We start from the raw sequence: 16,870 nt of genomic DNA, 5'->3' as shown, positions 1-16,870 counted from the left end.
CTTTTTTCTAATGCGGTCATTCTTTGATGTATTTTGTAAAAGGGCTTTCCCATTATTTTATATCATTTAATCATGTATAATGCGGGTATTGCTTTATATATAAAGCAAGACGAAACCTAGTTCAAATGCTCGTTGTATAAGCCCTGGCTATCTAAACAATCTATCCACGAAATAAAAATCGATATAGCTCTGTTGTGGTTAAGCATCTGCCACCAACACATGGCATTTGCGTACCAGATTTTAATTAGAACAAGAAGAACATAACCACATTTTTGGGGATATTACCGCAAACCATCACTTCCACATGAAGAAACACAAGTCTCAACTTTCCATCTTCTTATCTGGGGTAAAACAACAGTACGTCATCCGAACGAATCCTCTTACCACGTGAGTAGATAATAGACCATCTAAAGCATCGTCGTTGTGTGGGAACTTGCAGGGTTATGTAAACAAACATGAAAGATAGAAGAAAGGGAGAGGATAAAAGGGCGTGTGCTTGTCCGAAAATCAGAAGATGGATGAGAAGACAGCAGAGACGACGGCCGCTGCCACGACGCCGTAACCGAGTCCCGGCGAAACCTTGAAGCCGTCGGCGGTGTCTCTCGCCGGTGCGGCAGTGGACGGAGTAACTGCATGGGAGAACAACACTTGAGTTAGCAGATATTCAACTATTAAGGGGACTCCTTTCATATGATAATAACTGGAGTAGTAAATTTCATAACAATACAGACAGGTAGCGGGACATGTCATTTTTACTATCTTTGAACATTTCACAGAACTAGCTGTTGAGGGGACTCCTATCATATACTCCAATAACTAGTAAATTTCACAGAAATAAAGACAGATAATGGGATACCTCATTTTTACTACATTTCAACAGCATATTCAAGAACATGTTTCACAGAACTAAATGTTTTAGTCAACCCCGCATCGCTGAGCAACAGGCCTTCTGTATCAAATTCTCTACAAACCTCAGTTCTCTGAAATAGTTGTGAAATCGAGGCAAAGGATTCAGAGAACTCACTCTTGGAAGCATTTGCGAAGAGAGCGTAGTCTGGCGAGCTCGGGGTCAGGTGCAGCAGGTCTAGCAAGGGAGTGCATCATCAGCAATTAGAATGTGTTGAAAAATAACCACCGTCAAACTTGAGTATCAACAATTATCTAGATTAATTTAGTTGTGTATGAGAATGAATACTCCTGGTTCAGCATCAATAAAATATTTGCAGAAGTGTAACATATAATATACTCCGTATAACAAAAGAAAGCAAGTAATCTTAAGCACTCTGACTCACTGAGAAGTGGTTTTTTTTAGGAAACTTCTGTGCTTATAAACAAGATTTTATTTTGAGGGATCTCACACTTACATTAACTTAAAGAAATATTCAACAGGATACAAAAGGGGTCATGAAGGGATAGAAGCCACAAATGGCAACCCTGAGGAAGCAAGAAAAGAAATTTTACAAGATTGTGCGCCTCCTGGTTCGAAGCTCGACCTTCGAAAATAAAATTACAGCTAGAATATTCTGATCCTATTTATTTCTATCACAATTGTGATATGAGGACAACCGGGAATATGAGAGTTCTTTTTTTTTTAGACAAATGAGAGTTCTTTGTGTGTGTGTGTGTGTTCGCGCAGAAATGGGCTCAATCTTCTACTCGAGTCAATGACCTTCCCACCCACAACTAGGTCCAATATGCACAGATGCCTGCTTTCTCAGGGCATCTTCAACCGCGCTCCAGGAAAGTCTCCCTAAGCGTTTTTTTTGCGCCGGCGCCGAAAAATCGGCCCAGTCACGCCCCAGGAGCCCGATTTTCGCCGGCTTGGGCCGGAAACAGCGCCGGCGGACTCAGGCCAAACCCGGCGCGCTGGGGCTGCCCGGGGGTCGCCGGGGCGAACTGTTTTGGCGCGAAACAGCCGCGGGCCCGCCGCGTCAGCGACTCTACCCTCTTCTCGCCCCTTCGTCGTCCTCATCGTCTCGTTTTCCGCGGCGAATCAATGCCAAAGCTACCGCGCTGCCACGCCGGTCAGCCTGCGCCATTGATGCCTCACGGGCGGCGCAGTGAAGGCCGGATGACGCGCGTCCCTCGCCCTCCCTCGCCCGCCACGCGTACTCACGGCGGCTCGCGCACGGGCGGCGCCTCGGCCTATATAAGACGCGCCCCAGCGCACTCGGCGACTCGTACTCTCTCGCCGTCGTCGTTCCTCCCTCTCCTCTCTCTCGCCGTCGTCGTTCCTCCCTCTCCTCTCTCTCGCCGTCTCCAGCACCCATGGCCGAGCGCTTCCCAGGCGACGGCGCGGCGGCGAACGGCTTCGGCCGCCGCCATCTTCACGAGAGCGAGGCTCGCCTCCTTTTCGAGGCCGAGTACCCGGTCCCGCCGGACATGCGGGTACCCGGGGCGTGGAGGATCAGCGCCGGCGGCGTGTCGGTGCCCTCGATACCCACCGGCGCGGCGCGGCGTGCGGAGATCGCATGCATCCGCTCGTCCCTGCCACGTGCGGCGAGGGAGGGGCCACGGTACGTCCCCGACAGCCCGCTCTGGGAGCCCTACTTCCGCCGCCGTCACGCCGAGCAGCTCGAGGCCACCAATGGCGTCGAGCCCTCCGGCAGGCTCAACGCCGTCGGCCGGCGTCGGTGGTGGGGCGTGCCCGGGCGCACGTTGGAGGCCGTCCTCGAGTACATCGAGGGCGGCAACACGCCGCGCCTCGAGTACCCCGCTCCCTCGTCCTTCACACGCCGCCGAGGAAGCTCCTGGACCCCGAGGCGCATGGAGACCGGGAGGTCCTCCTCCTCGTCCGGCGGCTCCCCCTGCCTCCACCTGCGCCCCGTCAAGCCGGAGCCCCAGGGCGCGCCTGTCAGCGCGCGCACCGGCAGCTCCGGCGTCCGCATCGGCGACAACGCCTCCCCCACCGGCCGCTTCGTCCTTGTCGAGCCCAAGCCGGAGCCCGGCCTCCCCGCGGAGTACGAGGAGGTAGCCCGGCGTGGCTTCTCCGACGAGGACGCCCTGCGGTGGGCGCGGGACGACTACCTCCGCGACGAGATGGTCCGGCAGCGCCGGGCCCTGGAGGAGATCGCCGCCCGCAAGCGTGGGCGCGAGGACGAGCACGGCGTCGTGGTCCTCGACAGCGACGACGACGACGACGACGACTCCCCTGGACCGTCCAACCCGCCGCGCCAACCGGCGGAGGGGTGCAGCAGGGACGGCAGAGGCGTCGGCGGGGGCGACGGCGGCGACGACGACGACGGCGGCGGTGACTACACGCGGTTCTACCGCCTCCTCGACATGTAGAACCGCGTGGGCGGTCGGCGAGGCGGGCGGCGAGGGAGACGGCGGGGGTAGCCGGCGGTAGTTTTTCCCTTTTTTGTAAATTATGTTTAAATTTGAACGAACTCGCCGATGTTTGCGTTAAATTTGAGTCGTGTTTGCGCCGTATTTGACTTTCCTAAAAAACGTGGGCGCCGTGACTGGGGGGCATCACGCCCCCAGTGCGCGGTTTAGCGCCGGTGCACCCCAGGGGGTGATTTTTTACCCCTCCTAGGGGGCCAACGGCTGGAGATACCCTCAGGCCTAACACAGACGATCCACTCAAAACAAAACAAAAAAAAAGGCCTAACACGCATGTGCTCGGCTTACTAGGCCCAACACAGCAGGTACGCATGGCTATGAGCTGCGGTTTTGGTGCAAACGCAGGGTTTACATATGTAGAGATTTGTCTTAAAAAAAACATATGTAGAGATAGAAAACACCCAAAAATATAAGAAATGCAGGTGTGAAAACACAGAAGTTCTAGACTTGCATGTTTGATTCACATGAATAGAAAAACACAGGAATTCTACTATACATGATGAAATCAAAGTCAAACCACACTAAAAGTATAACTAGGAGGCGCCGATCTCTTACCTTGGACTTATAAATTCTAAAAAGAGATCCAAGTGAATTGTGAGATCAAATCCAATTTTCCTCCACTTTTCCTTAACTCCGTTCCTTTCGACCAAAGGAATGAATAGTGCTTGCAAATATATTTTTTCCTATTCCTACACATTTTCTTTACTTTTCCTATGAATCAAACAAGCCTCAAAACGGTACCATATCCTCATTTCACCAGATTGACCAGACACCAAGGGTCTCTACTTGTTTCAAAAACCATCGAATACAAGGTAGACACTATCACGCACGTGCTCACGTAGACCATAATATATTGCATGTTTACACAAAACATTAACTGAAGATTTAGTCATCTGACGCATCTTTTTGACGGCTCCAACTGCCAATCGATTGGGATATCGATAGGAAAGAAATCCCGGCGCCTCCCCAAGCGCCCTGCGTTGGAGTTGCCTTAAGAAGTTATTCGCAAGCTCGAGGTTTGATCCATGATGAGCTAGGATACGACTACCTCCACACTAACCACCCTATCAGCATCAAAACACGAAAAGTGTGTAACAGAACTGTTTCTTTTTCTCAAGAAAAGAGGGGAACGTCCTCAGCCTCTGCATCTAGTGTGTACTAACAAAACTGTAGAATTAATACTATCTTTTTCCCTTTCCTGTGCTTTTACCTGTTTTTACTTCCTTATAAGAACCTATGGCTAACTAATTAATCAAGTTACTATCGAGTACTGTATATTGTGAGTGATGAGATCTCGAGATTCAAACGCATGAACAGCAGAACTAACAAGGCAAACAAATGAAGTAATCAAACACGGAGAGGCCAATCGGAGCTAGGTGCCGTGTGACTAGCTAGCTGGGCTAGGTACTCACTGATGCAGAGGGAGACGTTGGCGTAGGTGAGCTTGCAGGCTGCGGGCTGGGCCAGGAGGCGGTCGAAGCGGAGGCCGAGCTGCTGCACGCCGTGGCTGCCGCTGTGCACCTGCTGGATGATGGAGCAGAGGCACTCGGGCCGCGCCTTCTGCGTGTCCGCCGTGTCCTCGCAGCACTTGGCCGACGGCGTGTCCTCGTGCCCCGTCGCGTAGTCCATGCAGTCCGACAGCTTCTGCAGGTCCCCCTGGCACTTGGTCTGCAGCGCGTCCTGCGCCACCGACGTCGACGCCGCCATCGACACGGCGAGCAGCACCGCCGCCAGCTGACACCACCGCGCCATCTCTCGGTCGATCGCCGGCTGGCTTGGCTAGGTTAGGTTAGGTCCCTTCTTTCGTTTGGCTCCGCTTCGCTCTGCGCTCGGTTCTGAGCTGCTCTGCTTCTTCTTGGTTCTTGCTGGCTAGCTTTGACAAGGAGGAGGAGGAGGAGGCATGGTGTGGCCGGCCGGCGTTTATAGATAGCCATGATAGGAGACGTCGCGAGGGCATTCAAGTGGGCGGTGAAGGTTAGATGTGTTTGCATTTAAGACGGAGCGGCAGGGGGCAGGGATGGTCAGTACAGTACAGTTCCTGTGATGCTACGTACTCCTACCATACGTGTCCTGGCTTTGCTACGGCTACGTACCCCGGCGGCCCGGCACGCCTCCATGCTGAAAACTAGAGCTCTCGTCTTGTAAAACAAGAGCAAAAGCGAAGCATATTTTGGCAGCATGTGTACTACTGCATCTTTTTTATATAGGCATTATAGCCGGATAAGATACGAAAATTGCTTTTGGAGGCCGAGCTCCATGAGACCTCCATTTGCAAAATTTAAATTCACCAATATTCATATTTTTACGTTTCAAAAAATCTGAAAAAATGCAGATATACACGGAAGCATAATGTGCACGTGTGTAAATTTCAAGGACGAAATATGTTGAAATGAGGGCTGTGAAAAAAAAATATGGGGCTTTCCAGCACAGGGTACTATTCATCCTTAAAGTCCATGAATTTATTTTTTTTACAGGTCACATTTCATCCTGCATTTTTGCACATGTACATTTTATCATTGTATACTTGCATTTTTCCACATTTTTTGAAACCAATTTTTTTAAATTTTGAATTTTCCAATCACCAAAACGCCCCACTCGATAAGATACCACTCCATCTTGATTCAGGGACTTATAAAATATTATGCTGCAACAAAATAGTGTATGCTATTGTTGAGCGATAATGATTAACGGAACTCAGGCTTTCCATGGATCCCGAACTTTTGAACAATTCAAAAATCATACTTTTGTGTTTCAAAAAATTCTGAAAAAAATGCATATACGCTCTGAAAAAAAATTGGGGCTTTTTAGCACATGCATTGTTCACTCTGAAAATCGACAACAAAAAATGTGCAGCTTGCAATTCAAGATATTTCATCATGAAGTTTTCCCGACATATACAGATTGTCTGGATGTGCAGCTTGCAATTCAAGATATTTCATCATATAGTTTTGGTTTGCTAAGGACTTTTTCTGGTCCTAACACAAAAAAATCCCTGAAACCAAACACTCCCTAAAACTCAGCCAACGCCGAGGACAATCGATTTGACCTTGAGACCCACATAATATTTCCTATTTTTTCTAAACTACGAGAACAAAACCTATAATTTTTTTGCACTAGATGAAACAAATTATTGAATCATGATGAACATTCCTTTAGATCTGTATGAAGATATTCATAAAATTGACTGAGAATTTAGTCAGTATTACACATATTTATTTGATGAATATGTTTGTCACATAGTGAATATTTATTCAGATTTACATAAATACCTTTACAAAAATCGGTTAAAAATTAGTTCAATCTTAGTTTTTTTGCCGAAAAGTTCATTCTTAGTTTTTTTTAACACAATACAATCATCGACACCCACATACACTCACCCCTATAAACGCATGCACACACATCATACCCCTATAAGCATCTTCGAGATACTAAGCCGTCACAACATCCGTAGACTGAAGAAGTCGCCGCAGACGTCTTCATAGTCAAGGAAAATGGCTTCTCTCATTGAACGAACATCGTCGGAAAGACTAAAAAAACACAAAAACCACTATCAAGTCTAAGACTTGAACTTTGATGGGCCGGTTCCACCACAAAGACATATATACACTCGCTGCAGAGAAAGATAAGTTTATAAGTTGTTGGTTGAAGAATTAATGGACAGAAAGGCGAGTGAAATCAAAGAAAAATAACTGAATAACTATCTCATACTCCCTTCGTCCCAAAATATAAGAACGTTTTTAACACTATTATAGTGTCAAGAATGTTTTTATATTCTGGGACAGATGGAGTACTTTTTTTTAAGGGAAACTATCTCATACTGGGAATGTACGCACCATCGGGATGATTTATGATTTACGGGGGAACACAAGAGCATGTCCAATTTGAAGGCGCTCGCTCGCTCGAAGCATGAGTGGTCCGTCGGCAATTCCTTGGCCCGTTCCATCGAATCTGCCTTGAATGCATGGCATGGGTGGGTGCGCCGGTTTGGGTCACGGCCATTTCGGCGTGCGCCGCGCCGCGCTGGTTCCGCACGCCATGCCTGCCGTCGCCCGCCGTTGCCGTTGGGAGGTCGGACAACTCCGCCGCTGATCGCTTGAACGGTTGAGAGTTTTAAACCGATCGCACTCTCCAACCCACAGCCGCACGTCCGTCGTGGCCAAGCAATGCGTGCGCCCGGAGGTCCAAACTCCAAAGGCTTTGGCGCCTTGCATACGTATGAGACTTATGAGTAAATAAAACGAAGTATACATGCAGGGGGACGCACGTACGTACGTTGTGCGTATCCTCCAAATTGTACTGGTACCATTACGGGTACTGGCCAGCGGCACAGGCTGTGCTCGGTTGTGTTCTCCGTTCATTCATTCATTAGGTGGACGGGACGGGACGGACCAGAGTTGTAGAAGTTGTCGACTTCGTCTGGCGCTAGAAGACTATTAGGCTAGTCATAGTGAAGTAACTTAGGTAGTAAAATAGCACATTTTAATAAATTTTTGCTTTGTGACATATAGTTAATAAGGAGAGAGGTGTTTAGGGTAAGAGGGTGCTTGTATACGTTTGTCTCGTGACTAAAAGTAGTGGGACTAAAATTTGCTAGCCTCACCCATACTTGGATCCAAATACTAAAGAGATTAAAATTCAATTAATGAGTATTTATTATCCTCTAAACCCTCTAATCCAGAACTCGCATGTGTTAAAGGAGGGAAGTTAAATGAGGAGAGAGAGGACTAATCTACACTTTAGTAGGGGTACCCCTGACTAAAATAATTTATTCTCAAGACTAGTTTTAGCCTCTCTTTAGTCAGGGGTACTTGGAACTTTAGCCTCTTAAAAAGACTATTTTTAGTCAGACTAAAATAAGTCCCTTGGATCCAAGCACCCTCTAAGACTAGTCATATTGGGAGTAATTTAGGTACTCCCTCCATTTCAAAATATAGTGCGCCCGCGCTTTCCGAGGTCCAACTTTGACCATAAATTTAACCAACGAGACCAACTGCAGCGGAAGGAAAAAAATTATATAATTGAAAACTTCTTTCGAATACGAATTCATTGATACTCCCTCCGGTCCTTTTTACTTCGCATATAAGATTTGACTGAAGTCAAGCCTCGTAAAGTTTGACCAACTTTATAGAAAAAATACCAACATTCACAATCTGAAATCAATACCAATAGATGTGTCATGACTTAAAATTTCATATTGTATAACTTTAGCATGGCAGATGTTGATATTTTTTCATATAAATATGGCCAAGCTTTGTGAAGTTTGACTTCAGAGAATTCTAATATGCAGAGTAAAAAGGACCGGATGGAGTATAATTTTTGCTCCCGCCGCAATCGGTCTTGGTAGTTAAATTTATAGTCAAAGTTGAAGCACGGGGATAGAGGAAGCACTACATTGTGGAATGAAGGGAGAAGTAACATAGCGCACTTCGAGAAATTTTTGCTTATGTGGCATATAGTTAATGAGGAGAGAGGTGTTTAGAGTAACATAATATGTTACTGTAACATAGCACTTTCCGAGAAAGTATGAGTCTATAAGGTAAGAAATGAAGTCATTTATAACACTATTAATATGTTACTTTGCACTATGAAGATAGTAACTTAGAGGGTGCTTGGATACATTTTAGTCTCATGACTAAAAGTAGGGGGCTAAAACTTGCTAGCTTCACCCATGCTTGGATCCAAATACTAAAGAGACAAAAATCAAATTAATGACCATTTATTATCCTCCAATTCAGAACTCGTCTGTGTTAAAAAAAAGGAGTTAAATGAGGAGGGAGAGGATTAATCCACATTTTAGTAGGGGTACCCCTGACTAAAAAAAATTAGTCTCAAGACTAGTTTTAGCCCCTCTTTAGTCACGGGTGCTGGGAACTTTAGCTTCTTAACAGACTATTTTTAGTCAGACTAAAATAAGTCCCTTAGATCCAAACACCCTCTAAGGCTAGTCATATTGGGAGTAACTTAGGTACTCCCTCCATTCCAAAATATAGTGCGCCCGCGCTTCCCGAGGTCTAACTTTGACCATAAATTTAACCAACGGAACTAACTGTGGCGGAAGAAAAAAAAATATATAATTGAAAATTTCTTTCGAATACGAATTCACTGATACTTCCTCCGGTCCTTTTTAGTTCGCATATAAGATTTGACTGAAATCAAGCCTCGTAAAGTTTGACCAACTTTGTAGAAAAAAATACCAACATTCACAATCTAAAATCAATACCAATAGATGTGTCATGACTTAAAGTTTCAAATTGTATAACTTTAGCATGGCAGATGTTGATATTTTTTGCATATAAATACGGCCAAATTTTGTGAAGTTTGACTTCAAAGAATTCTAATATGCAGAGTAAAAAGGACCGAATGGAGTATAATTTTTGCTCCCGCCGCAATCAGTCTTGGTAGTTAAATTTACAGTTAAAGTTGAAGCACGGGGATAGAGGAAGCACTACATTATGGAATGAAAGGAGTAGTGACATAACGCACTTCAAATTTTTTTTGTTTATGTGGCATGTAGTTAATGAGGAGAGATGTGTTTAGTAACATAATATGTTACTGTAACATAGCGCTTCCCAAGAAAGTAAGAGTCTATAAGGTAATAAATGAAGTCATCAATGACACTACTATTATGTTATTTTGCACTATAAAGACAATAACTTAGACTAATGTTGTATGCATGACACTAGTATAAGTTACTCCTTATTATGACCAGCCTTAGTACCAGCCGTTTATTACTAGTACCTCCGGTATTGATGTGTACTCATGCATCGCATGTGTGCCAGCAGCTACTGGAGTAGTAGTATAGGAGTGGTGCACACTGGTACACACGCTCCCATCTTCTGCTGCTGCCTGCGGCTTTCCGGAATTCATTGCGGGCATCTTCTCTAGACTAGATGCTCACACGCACCAAACAGCTACTCACAGCATTTACACTGGACTGGACCATTGCTTTCATCCGAATACTACTGTACTACTGCTAGTTACCGATAACCATCATTTGCTTGTAATATTAAAGTAAGTCAAATCTCCTTTGCATCCCTCTCCCACACGACTGCATCTCAGGCAAGGCACCCTGCGACAGCGATCACGTAGATGATGTGGCGCGGACGATTTCAGGTTCTTTTCTTTTTCTTTTTGCACGGTGCACCTTCTTTTTTCTTCTGTATGTTTTTTTTTAAACAGAGGCAAAAATTTTGCTTCATCCATTAAATAAGAGAGAATAAAATTAGTTACAAACGACGCTCAAAAAAAGTTACAAACGATCCGAGTACACGGCATGCGGATTACTCGCGCAATAACAAAGACCCTAGTTTTTTATACCGGCGGTGATCCAGAGGTTAGCCTTGGTGGCGATGAAGGAAAGCAGCACTGTCGGAGGGACACACTAATGCCTGAAAACTCGCACGTTTCGCTTATTCCAAATTGTCCATAAAACAAGCATGGTGAGGGATGCCTTGGAGGGATCATACGAGCGCGTTTCTTCTGTATGTAGAGTATATGTAGATCGAGATAGAATCACAGGGAACCTGGGAGGGATCATACGAGAAATGCCCCTTTCTGCAGCTGGCGTGTAGGGATCGATGAGTAACTGATTTCAGCTGCCGTCTTCGTTGGTTGGGCGCTCAGCAGCTGGTGCGTTGGCGCCGCACGGAAAGCCCCAAGTGCATGAACGCAAGTGGCCCGATCCATCCATATTTTCATTCAAGGCAAAGGGAGTGACAGACAGGACTGGGGGCGGCAAACCGCCTTCAATTCCTCTTCCTCTTATGGCTACTGTGACGGCGAGGCCCATCCGCCTGCGACTCGTTCTTCAGAAAAGGAAGCCACGCCTAAATTCAGGAAACAACGCCTTGCTTTCGCAAGGTCAGGCGTCTTCTATCGTTTCTACCAGTACAACTTCGGAACATGCCATCTCGATGAAAATCAGCTTTGCGAAGCTTCGGCCCAGTCAGGGCGAAAAGTGGTCAGGGGAAAACGGAAAATGCTGGCGAAATGGCGAATATGGATATCAGTCAGTACTACATGGAACTGTGAAGTGTCATTTTCGAAGAACTCATATATGGAGTCACAAAGGATTATACATATGTAAAACAAGAATCCACAAACAAGTGATGGCACACAGTTCAGTGTTACAGTTTCGAGGGGGCAACAAGGCACCGCTTTCTGACGGAGCATTAGACCCTAGATGTCCCCAGCTTGCGCTCGAAGAGTCGGCGCAACAGGTAGACTTGAATGACGCTGGCTGCGATGAGCGCAGCCGACTCGAAAAGCGCCTTGTGGATGGCCCTCCTGCTCATATTCTCGTTCACTGCACCACAGCAGCAAAGACGTGGTTAGATGACAAAGGGATTTAGATTATAAAGATTGTGAGAAGAGTGCAATCCACTGGCTGCTTGGACAGCTGGCATAAGCTCATACACTGAAGCTCTAGTTATCAAAAGATTTCTCGACAAACCATGGTAGTACTTGGCTAGCCTGTGTTGCACCCACCAGAGTTATAACAAATTCAGAAATTGCAGACAGCCTTCCACAAACACTGGCGAATCCTAACTTGTTCTGGTGGACTTGGACTACAGGTTAAAATTTAGATCAGTCCAACTTGTGGGCTGCTGGAGTAAAGTCTACCTGGGCATCCAGCACCAAGAACTGCCAAAAACTGGCATAATGCTCCTCTCCTACGGAGGGGGTAGAAACACGCCATCCTCATTTAGGTAAGATTAGGTTATTACTAATTATTCTGCTGGACTGCAGGTTAAATTTACGAGAAATTCAACTTGCAGGCTGCTAGAGTGAAGTCTATCAGGGCACCGGCACCAAGAACTGCCAAAACTGGCATCATGCTCCTCTCGAACGCAGGGGTGACATACATGACATCCTCATTTAGGTTATAAATAAATAAACTATTAACAACTGATATCACTACCAGTGAACAAGCTGGTGAATGCTAGTATTTTAAGCCAAATAACCAGTGTATTTCTTGTAGTACAAAGGACAAGAACACTAGTAGTAAGATTTGAATAGTAGGATTCTCAAAACAAATGAATAATAGAGGATACTCACATATTGCTTGCCGGTCGGTTTGGGCCTCCAGCCAGTGCTGCTCAAACTGAATGTTGTAAAGTGCTTCATCCAACTTAGCAATTTGTTCGAACAACGGTGAAAAATGTTCTGCATCCATTCCAGGAAAAGACAAGAGTGACACCATGTTCTTGCTTACCCAAAGTTGCGGAGATTTCAGAAATTCTTACCATCTTTCGCATGCTGGTCAAAATATGAATAATGTCCAACATGCACATCAAAGTCTATGGTTTCATGATATGGGGATTTATTGGTGAAGCAGAAGCGATGGACACCTCTCTTCTGAACTATGAACTCAAATTTGTCACTAATTTTGTCACGAGAGTCACGGACTTGAGCTCCATTAGGATCTTTAACCTGTTATTAGTCAACATGGAACAAACTTAACAGTGGGTTATACTAAAACTTAAGAAGTACATTGACAGTGAATGTTACAAGGTGCTCTAATTCAAGTTGCAGCACAGTACAAGTTAGAATCATCCTTAATAAATTACTGACCACAAAAGGAGTGATGCAGTTGCATAAACAGGGAGATAACAGGGAAATATCGTAGCAAATTGTATTGTATTCGTTCTAGGATGCACTCATATATAGGAAGACCAAGAGCACACAAAAAATGAGCAAAACAATCCCAAGCAGAACTACTTTAACTTATTTATTCAAAAGGCCATCTACTCGGAACTACTCTAGCCAATGGAAGCAATGACATTCCACTTTTTTTAGTAAATCACATAAGTAAATTTATCCCAACAAAATAAAGCTATGCTCCACTGTTCTTAGTTATTAGCAAATAAAAGCAAGGATGCCCGGAAGTAAAAAAAAGTATTCCCTCCGGCCCATATTAATTGTTGTACTAAATTAGCGACAGTTAATATGGATAGGAGAGAGTACAAATTAAAGTTAAAATTGTCACAATCCAAATAATATCTTTATAAATTATGTGACAATGAATACAATACTGAACGACTTGTATCTTCTATGTGCCTAAAACATCCAGGTTAATAGGATTAATAGGCTACTCATATCAACACGAAACTCTTCTTTTTCCAGGAGCCCATCTGCAAGGAACCTCAAAGTTAAGCGCGCTCGGCTTGAAGCAATTTGAGAATGGGTGGCCTATTGGGAGGTTGATCCCAGGTGTGCATGAGTGAGGACAAAGTGCGCAGGAAAAACTAGCGTTGGTGTTGGTCCGTGGGGCCAGTCTAGTTCTCACGTGGTAGCCAGACGTAGTGGCCTTATAACCGGTAGCCAGTATAGGGGTGTTGCATAATGTTTGTTTGAGGAAAATAAAAAATAAAACTATTAGCTCCCTTGGTCCATATTTCTGAGAGCAAGTGCACTATCAAGTACTCCCTCTGTATAATGTAGGGTTTCAAATTCCACAGGATCATGGCTCAAGTTGTAAGCCCCATACCACGATAATGTTAATTTCCACCCAATCACTAGACCAATCATGATGTTAATAATTACTTCCTCAGTCCGGAACTACTTGTCGGTCAAACGGATGTATCTAGACGTATTTTAGTGCTAGATACATCCATTTAAGCGACAAGTAATTCCGGATGGAGGGAGTACCATCCAACCAATGGGCCATCAATATCTTAATATCTGTTATATCCATTCCCTGTGATAAAACCCTTCTAACATAACTTAGTTTCATGCATCATTGTTTATAAGGCGGTAAAGCAACCTAAGGCGAGCACAAACCGCCCTAACACCCAGGGCGCCTGCCTAAGCACCTAATGCGAGCAAAATTACCGCCTAAGAGTCCAAGGTGGGACGCCTTATAAATAATGCCGTGCATGTTTTCGTTGAACAATTAGTTCTTCCTCACACCTTATTCCTTCAGTATTTGTAATGGTTGCCATAGTTAGTAGTCTGCATCTTAATTCAAGAAATCCTACATGTTAAAGACTTAAAGGTGTTCAAAACTTACAAATTATACATGAATGACTAAAAGAATCAAAACTGGTTTGAAATCAAAAAAAATTATGTAGTACTTCAAATACCAACACAAAATATACTTAAGATAATATTACTAGTTTTCGTCTCTTGAATATAAAGTATAGCATGAATTCACACAAAATAAATGATAAAATAGTTGTGATACTATACCAGCAGAACAAACATTCTAGTAGACTGTGCCTCCCTTTGATACCCAATAATGCATCAAGCATCTAAGTAACCATTGGATGATACTTATTCTTGCGTGATTTACATAGATATAGAAAAAGGGGTTAGGTCCTTACCACAAGATCCACCCCATCCTCGCTATAATGCCACGGAGTGTCAGCCTTGATCACCACAAAGGATACATGAACAGTATCCCCCTCATATTCCACGTTATGCGAGAAACACTCCTCCCTATCAATCACAAAGCGGATAGCCGCAGCCGGGTGCAAGAACAGCATGATGCAGAGGGCCAAGACACAAGCCCTTGTCCAACTCAGCCCCTCCATCTTCTATCAGCAGAGGAGCAATAGCAGATTGTACAGAGCTTCCTGCAGAGAAAAAATTCCGAAGTGTCAATTGATCTCTTAGACTATCCACACAAGCATGCGTCGCGTTGATGGGTGTGAGCTTTTGAGATCCTGTGATGTCACAGGACGCCAAATTTCTATCAGGACATGGTTGTTTAGATGGTCGAGCAAACAACAAGGCTAGATGGGTGTTTATTCCACGGGCGCATACAAAGGGGAGGACATGGTGGAACCGTACAAATTACTCATCAATTATCTTCACTTATGCTCTGGAATCATACAATGAAGGTGAGATAGATCAATCGATCGATTTCCAACCAAGGCTTGCCTGCCAAGAGGTGAGAGTCCGGTTGGATCTGACCTCTGGAAGCTCATGATTCCCGTCCAGTAGGAAGAATTGGGGCTAAGGGGTGAAGAGGAGGAGGGGGAGCTTACTCAGTTACCGCCTGCAGGCGGCCGTCGGAGAAATCGCTGCTGGCGTCCGGCTCCGGTGATTCCAGGCGGCGCTCCCCTTCCCTTCTCGGCGGAGGAAGAAGCAGTCGATACTCGAGATGTCACAAAGAGCTGACTGACCTTGGGGAGAACGCGACCTTTCTCTTTCCGTGGTTTTTCTACTTCACTTTCCGCCGAGTGACCTATTCACCGGGCGAGGCGCAGTCGGCCCATTATTAGCCTCGCTGGGCCAGGCAGAGGCCTGCTGCCGTCGGGCCAAAAAATAAATGCGAGCCTCGCAACTCTAATTCTTTAGAGAGAGCAGGAGGTTTCTCGGGAGCAGCTAGTTAACGAGCGCTCCTTCGAAAGCCTCGCAACGATCAGCGTCAATTGGCGCGCTCTCAGTCATTCGCCACGTGTCGCGCTCTGGACGCTTCCTTCGATTTTTTTTATTTTTTCGCATGTGTTTTTGGCTTTTTAAACGGTTTTTTCGAATTTTTTCGACGTTTTGGTTTCCTCCCTGTCTTTCTTAGCTTTCGATCAATTTTTTTTTAAAAAAAATTTGCGCAAAAAAAGGGATTTTTTTTATTTTCCTTTCGCAAAAGTCACGGTTTTTCTTCCGCGAGAGGCACGGTTGTGCTTTAGCGAGAGTCACGGTCGTGCCTTTCGGAAACGAAAAAACGTATTTTCTGTTTTTTCGCGAGAGTCACGATTTTGCTTCCGCGAGAGTCACGGCCGTGCCTCTCGGAAAAGGGAAAAACAAAACGCGTTTTTTGTTTTTTTTCTTTCGTGAGAGTTACGGTTTTGCTTTCGCGAGAGGTACGGTTGTGCTTTCACAAAAGTCACGACCGTGCTTCTAGGAAAGGGAAAAACAAAACATGTTTTCTGTTTTTTTTCTTTCGTGAGAGTCACGGTTTTGCTTCCGCGAGAGGCACGGTTGTGCTTTCGCGAAAGTCACGGCCGTGCCTCTAGGAAAGTGGAAAAAATACGCGTTTTCTTTTTTTTTCTTTCGCGAGAGTCACGGTTTCGCTTTCGCGAGGCACGGTTGTGCCTTCACGAGAGTCACAGCCGTGCCTCTCGGAAACAAAAAAACGTGTTTTCTATTTTTTTTCCTTCCACGAGAGTCACGGTTTTGCTTTCATGAGAGGCATGGTTGTGATTTCGCGAGAGGCACGGGCGTGCCTCTTTCGGAAAGGAAAAAAAATTATGCTTCCGGTTCGGTTTTTTCGTCCGGTTTTTTAGTCCAGTTTTTTCATGAAAAAAAAGTTCGTCAAAACCTATGAACATGGGATCTAATTTTGAAGATCTCGACGCGAGGAATTCAATGGTGAAAACGGTTCGAGATTTGGATGCACAGTTTAAGAGATAAAACGTTTTGAATAAACGGATCTACGAAAAAAGGGAAAACTCCCAAGTTGCGACAAGTGGCGCACTGCATGTGCACCACTTGTCGCGACCTGGGAAAGTGAAGTGTTCTTTGCAACGAGTACTCCTCATTTAATAATTTCGAAATTTCTCTCAAAAAAATAAATAGAAAG

General features: G+C 45.2%; 2 protein-coding genes across 2 annotated transcripts; both read right to left on the bottom strand.

Annotated features, from left to right (window-relative positions):
• Positions 1–305: 305 nt before the first annotated feature.
• LOC125520946 (non-specific lipid transfer protein GPI-anchored 1) lies at positions 306–5,251 on the bottom strand. The gene is made up of 3 exons (XM_048685986.1): positions 4,758–5,251; positions 1,025–1,084; positions 306–629 (listed from the first exon to the last, which is right to left on the bottom strand). The coding sequence occupies exons 1-3, from the start codon at positions 5,095–5,097 to the stop codon at positions 508–510; spliced, it is 522 nt and encodes a 173-aa protein (XP_048541943.1). The 5' UTR covers positions 5,098–5,251; the 3' UTR covers positions 306–507.
• Positions 5,252–11,324: 6,073 nt separating this feature from the next.
• LOC125521761 (transmembrane emp24 domain-containing protein p24beta2-like) lies at positions 11,325–15,499 on the bottom strand. Its single transcript, XM_048686825.1, has 5 exons — positions 15,336–15,499; positions 14,670–14,921; positions 12,591–12,777; positions 12,403–12,510; positions 11,325–11,650 (listed from the first exon to the last, which is right to left on the bottom strand). The coding sequence occupies exons 2-5, from the start codon at positions 14,877–14,879 to the stop codon at positions 11,517–11,519; spliced, it is 639 nt and encodes a 212-aa protein (XP_048542782.1). The 5' UTR covers positions 14,880–14,921; positions 15,336–15,499; the 3' UTR covers positions 11,325–11,516.
• Positions 15,500–16,870: the final 1,371 nt, after the last annotated feature.

Source organism: Triticum urartu, chromosome 7 (genome assembly GCF_003073215.2).
Source record: "Triticum urartu cultivar G1812 chromosome 7, Tu2.1, whole genome shotgun sequence".
In the NCBI taxonomy this organism is placed as follows: domain Eukaryota; kingdom Viridiplantae; phylum Streptophyta; class Magnoliopsida; order Poales; family Poaceae; genus Triticum; species Triticum urartu.
This window is presented reverse-complemented; position numbering and strand designations above follow the sequence as displayed.

Coding starts and splice junctions, on each gene's coding strand:
- LOC125520946 (XM_048685986.1), bottom strand. CDS start 5,097: ATGGCGCGGTGGTGTCAGCTGGCGGCGGTGCTGCTCGCCGTGTCGATG. Junction 1,085..4,757: donor CAACGTCTCCCTCTGCATCA/GTGAGTACCTAG, acceptor CTCCCTTGCTAG/ACCTGCTGCACCTGACCCCG. Junction 630..1,024: donor CTTCGCAAATGCTTCCAAGA/GTGAGTTCTCTG, acceptor TCTCCCATGCAG/TTACTCCGTCCACTGCCGCA.
- LOC125521761 (XM_048686825.1), bottom strand. CDS start 14,879: ATGGAGGGGCTGAGTTGGACAAGGGCTTGTGTCTTGGCCCTCTGCATC. Junction 12,778..14,669: donor AGGATGGGGTGGATCTTGTG/GTAAGGACCTAA, acceptor GACTAATAACAG/GTTAAAGATCCTAATGGAGC. Junction 11,651..12,402: donor AACCGACCGGCAAGCAATAT/GTGAGTATCCTC, acceptor GCTGTGGTGCAG/TGAACGAGAATATGAGCAGG.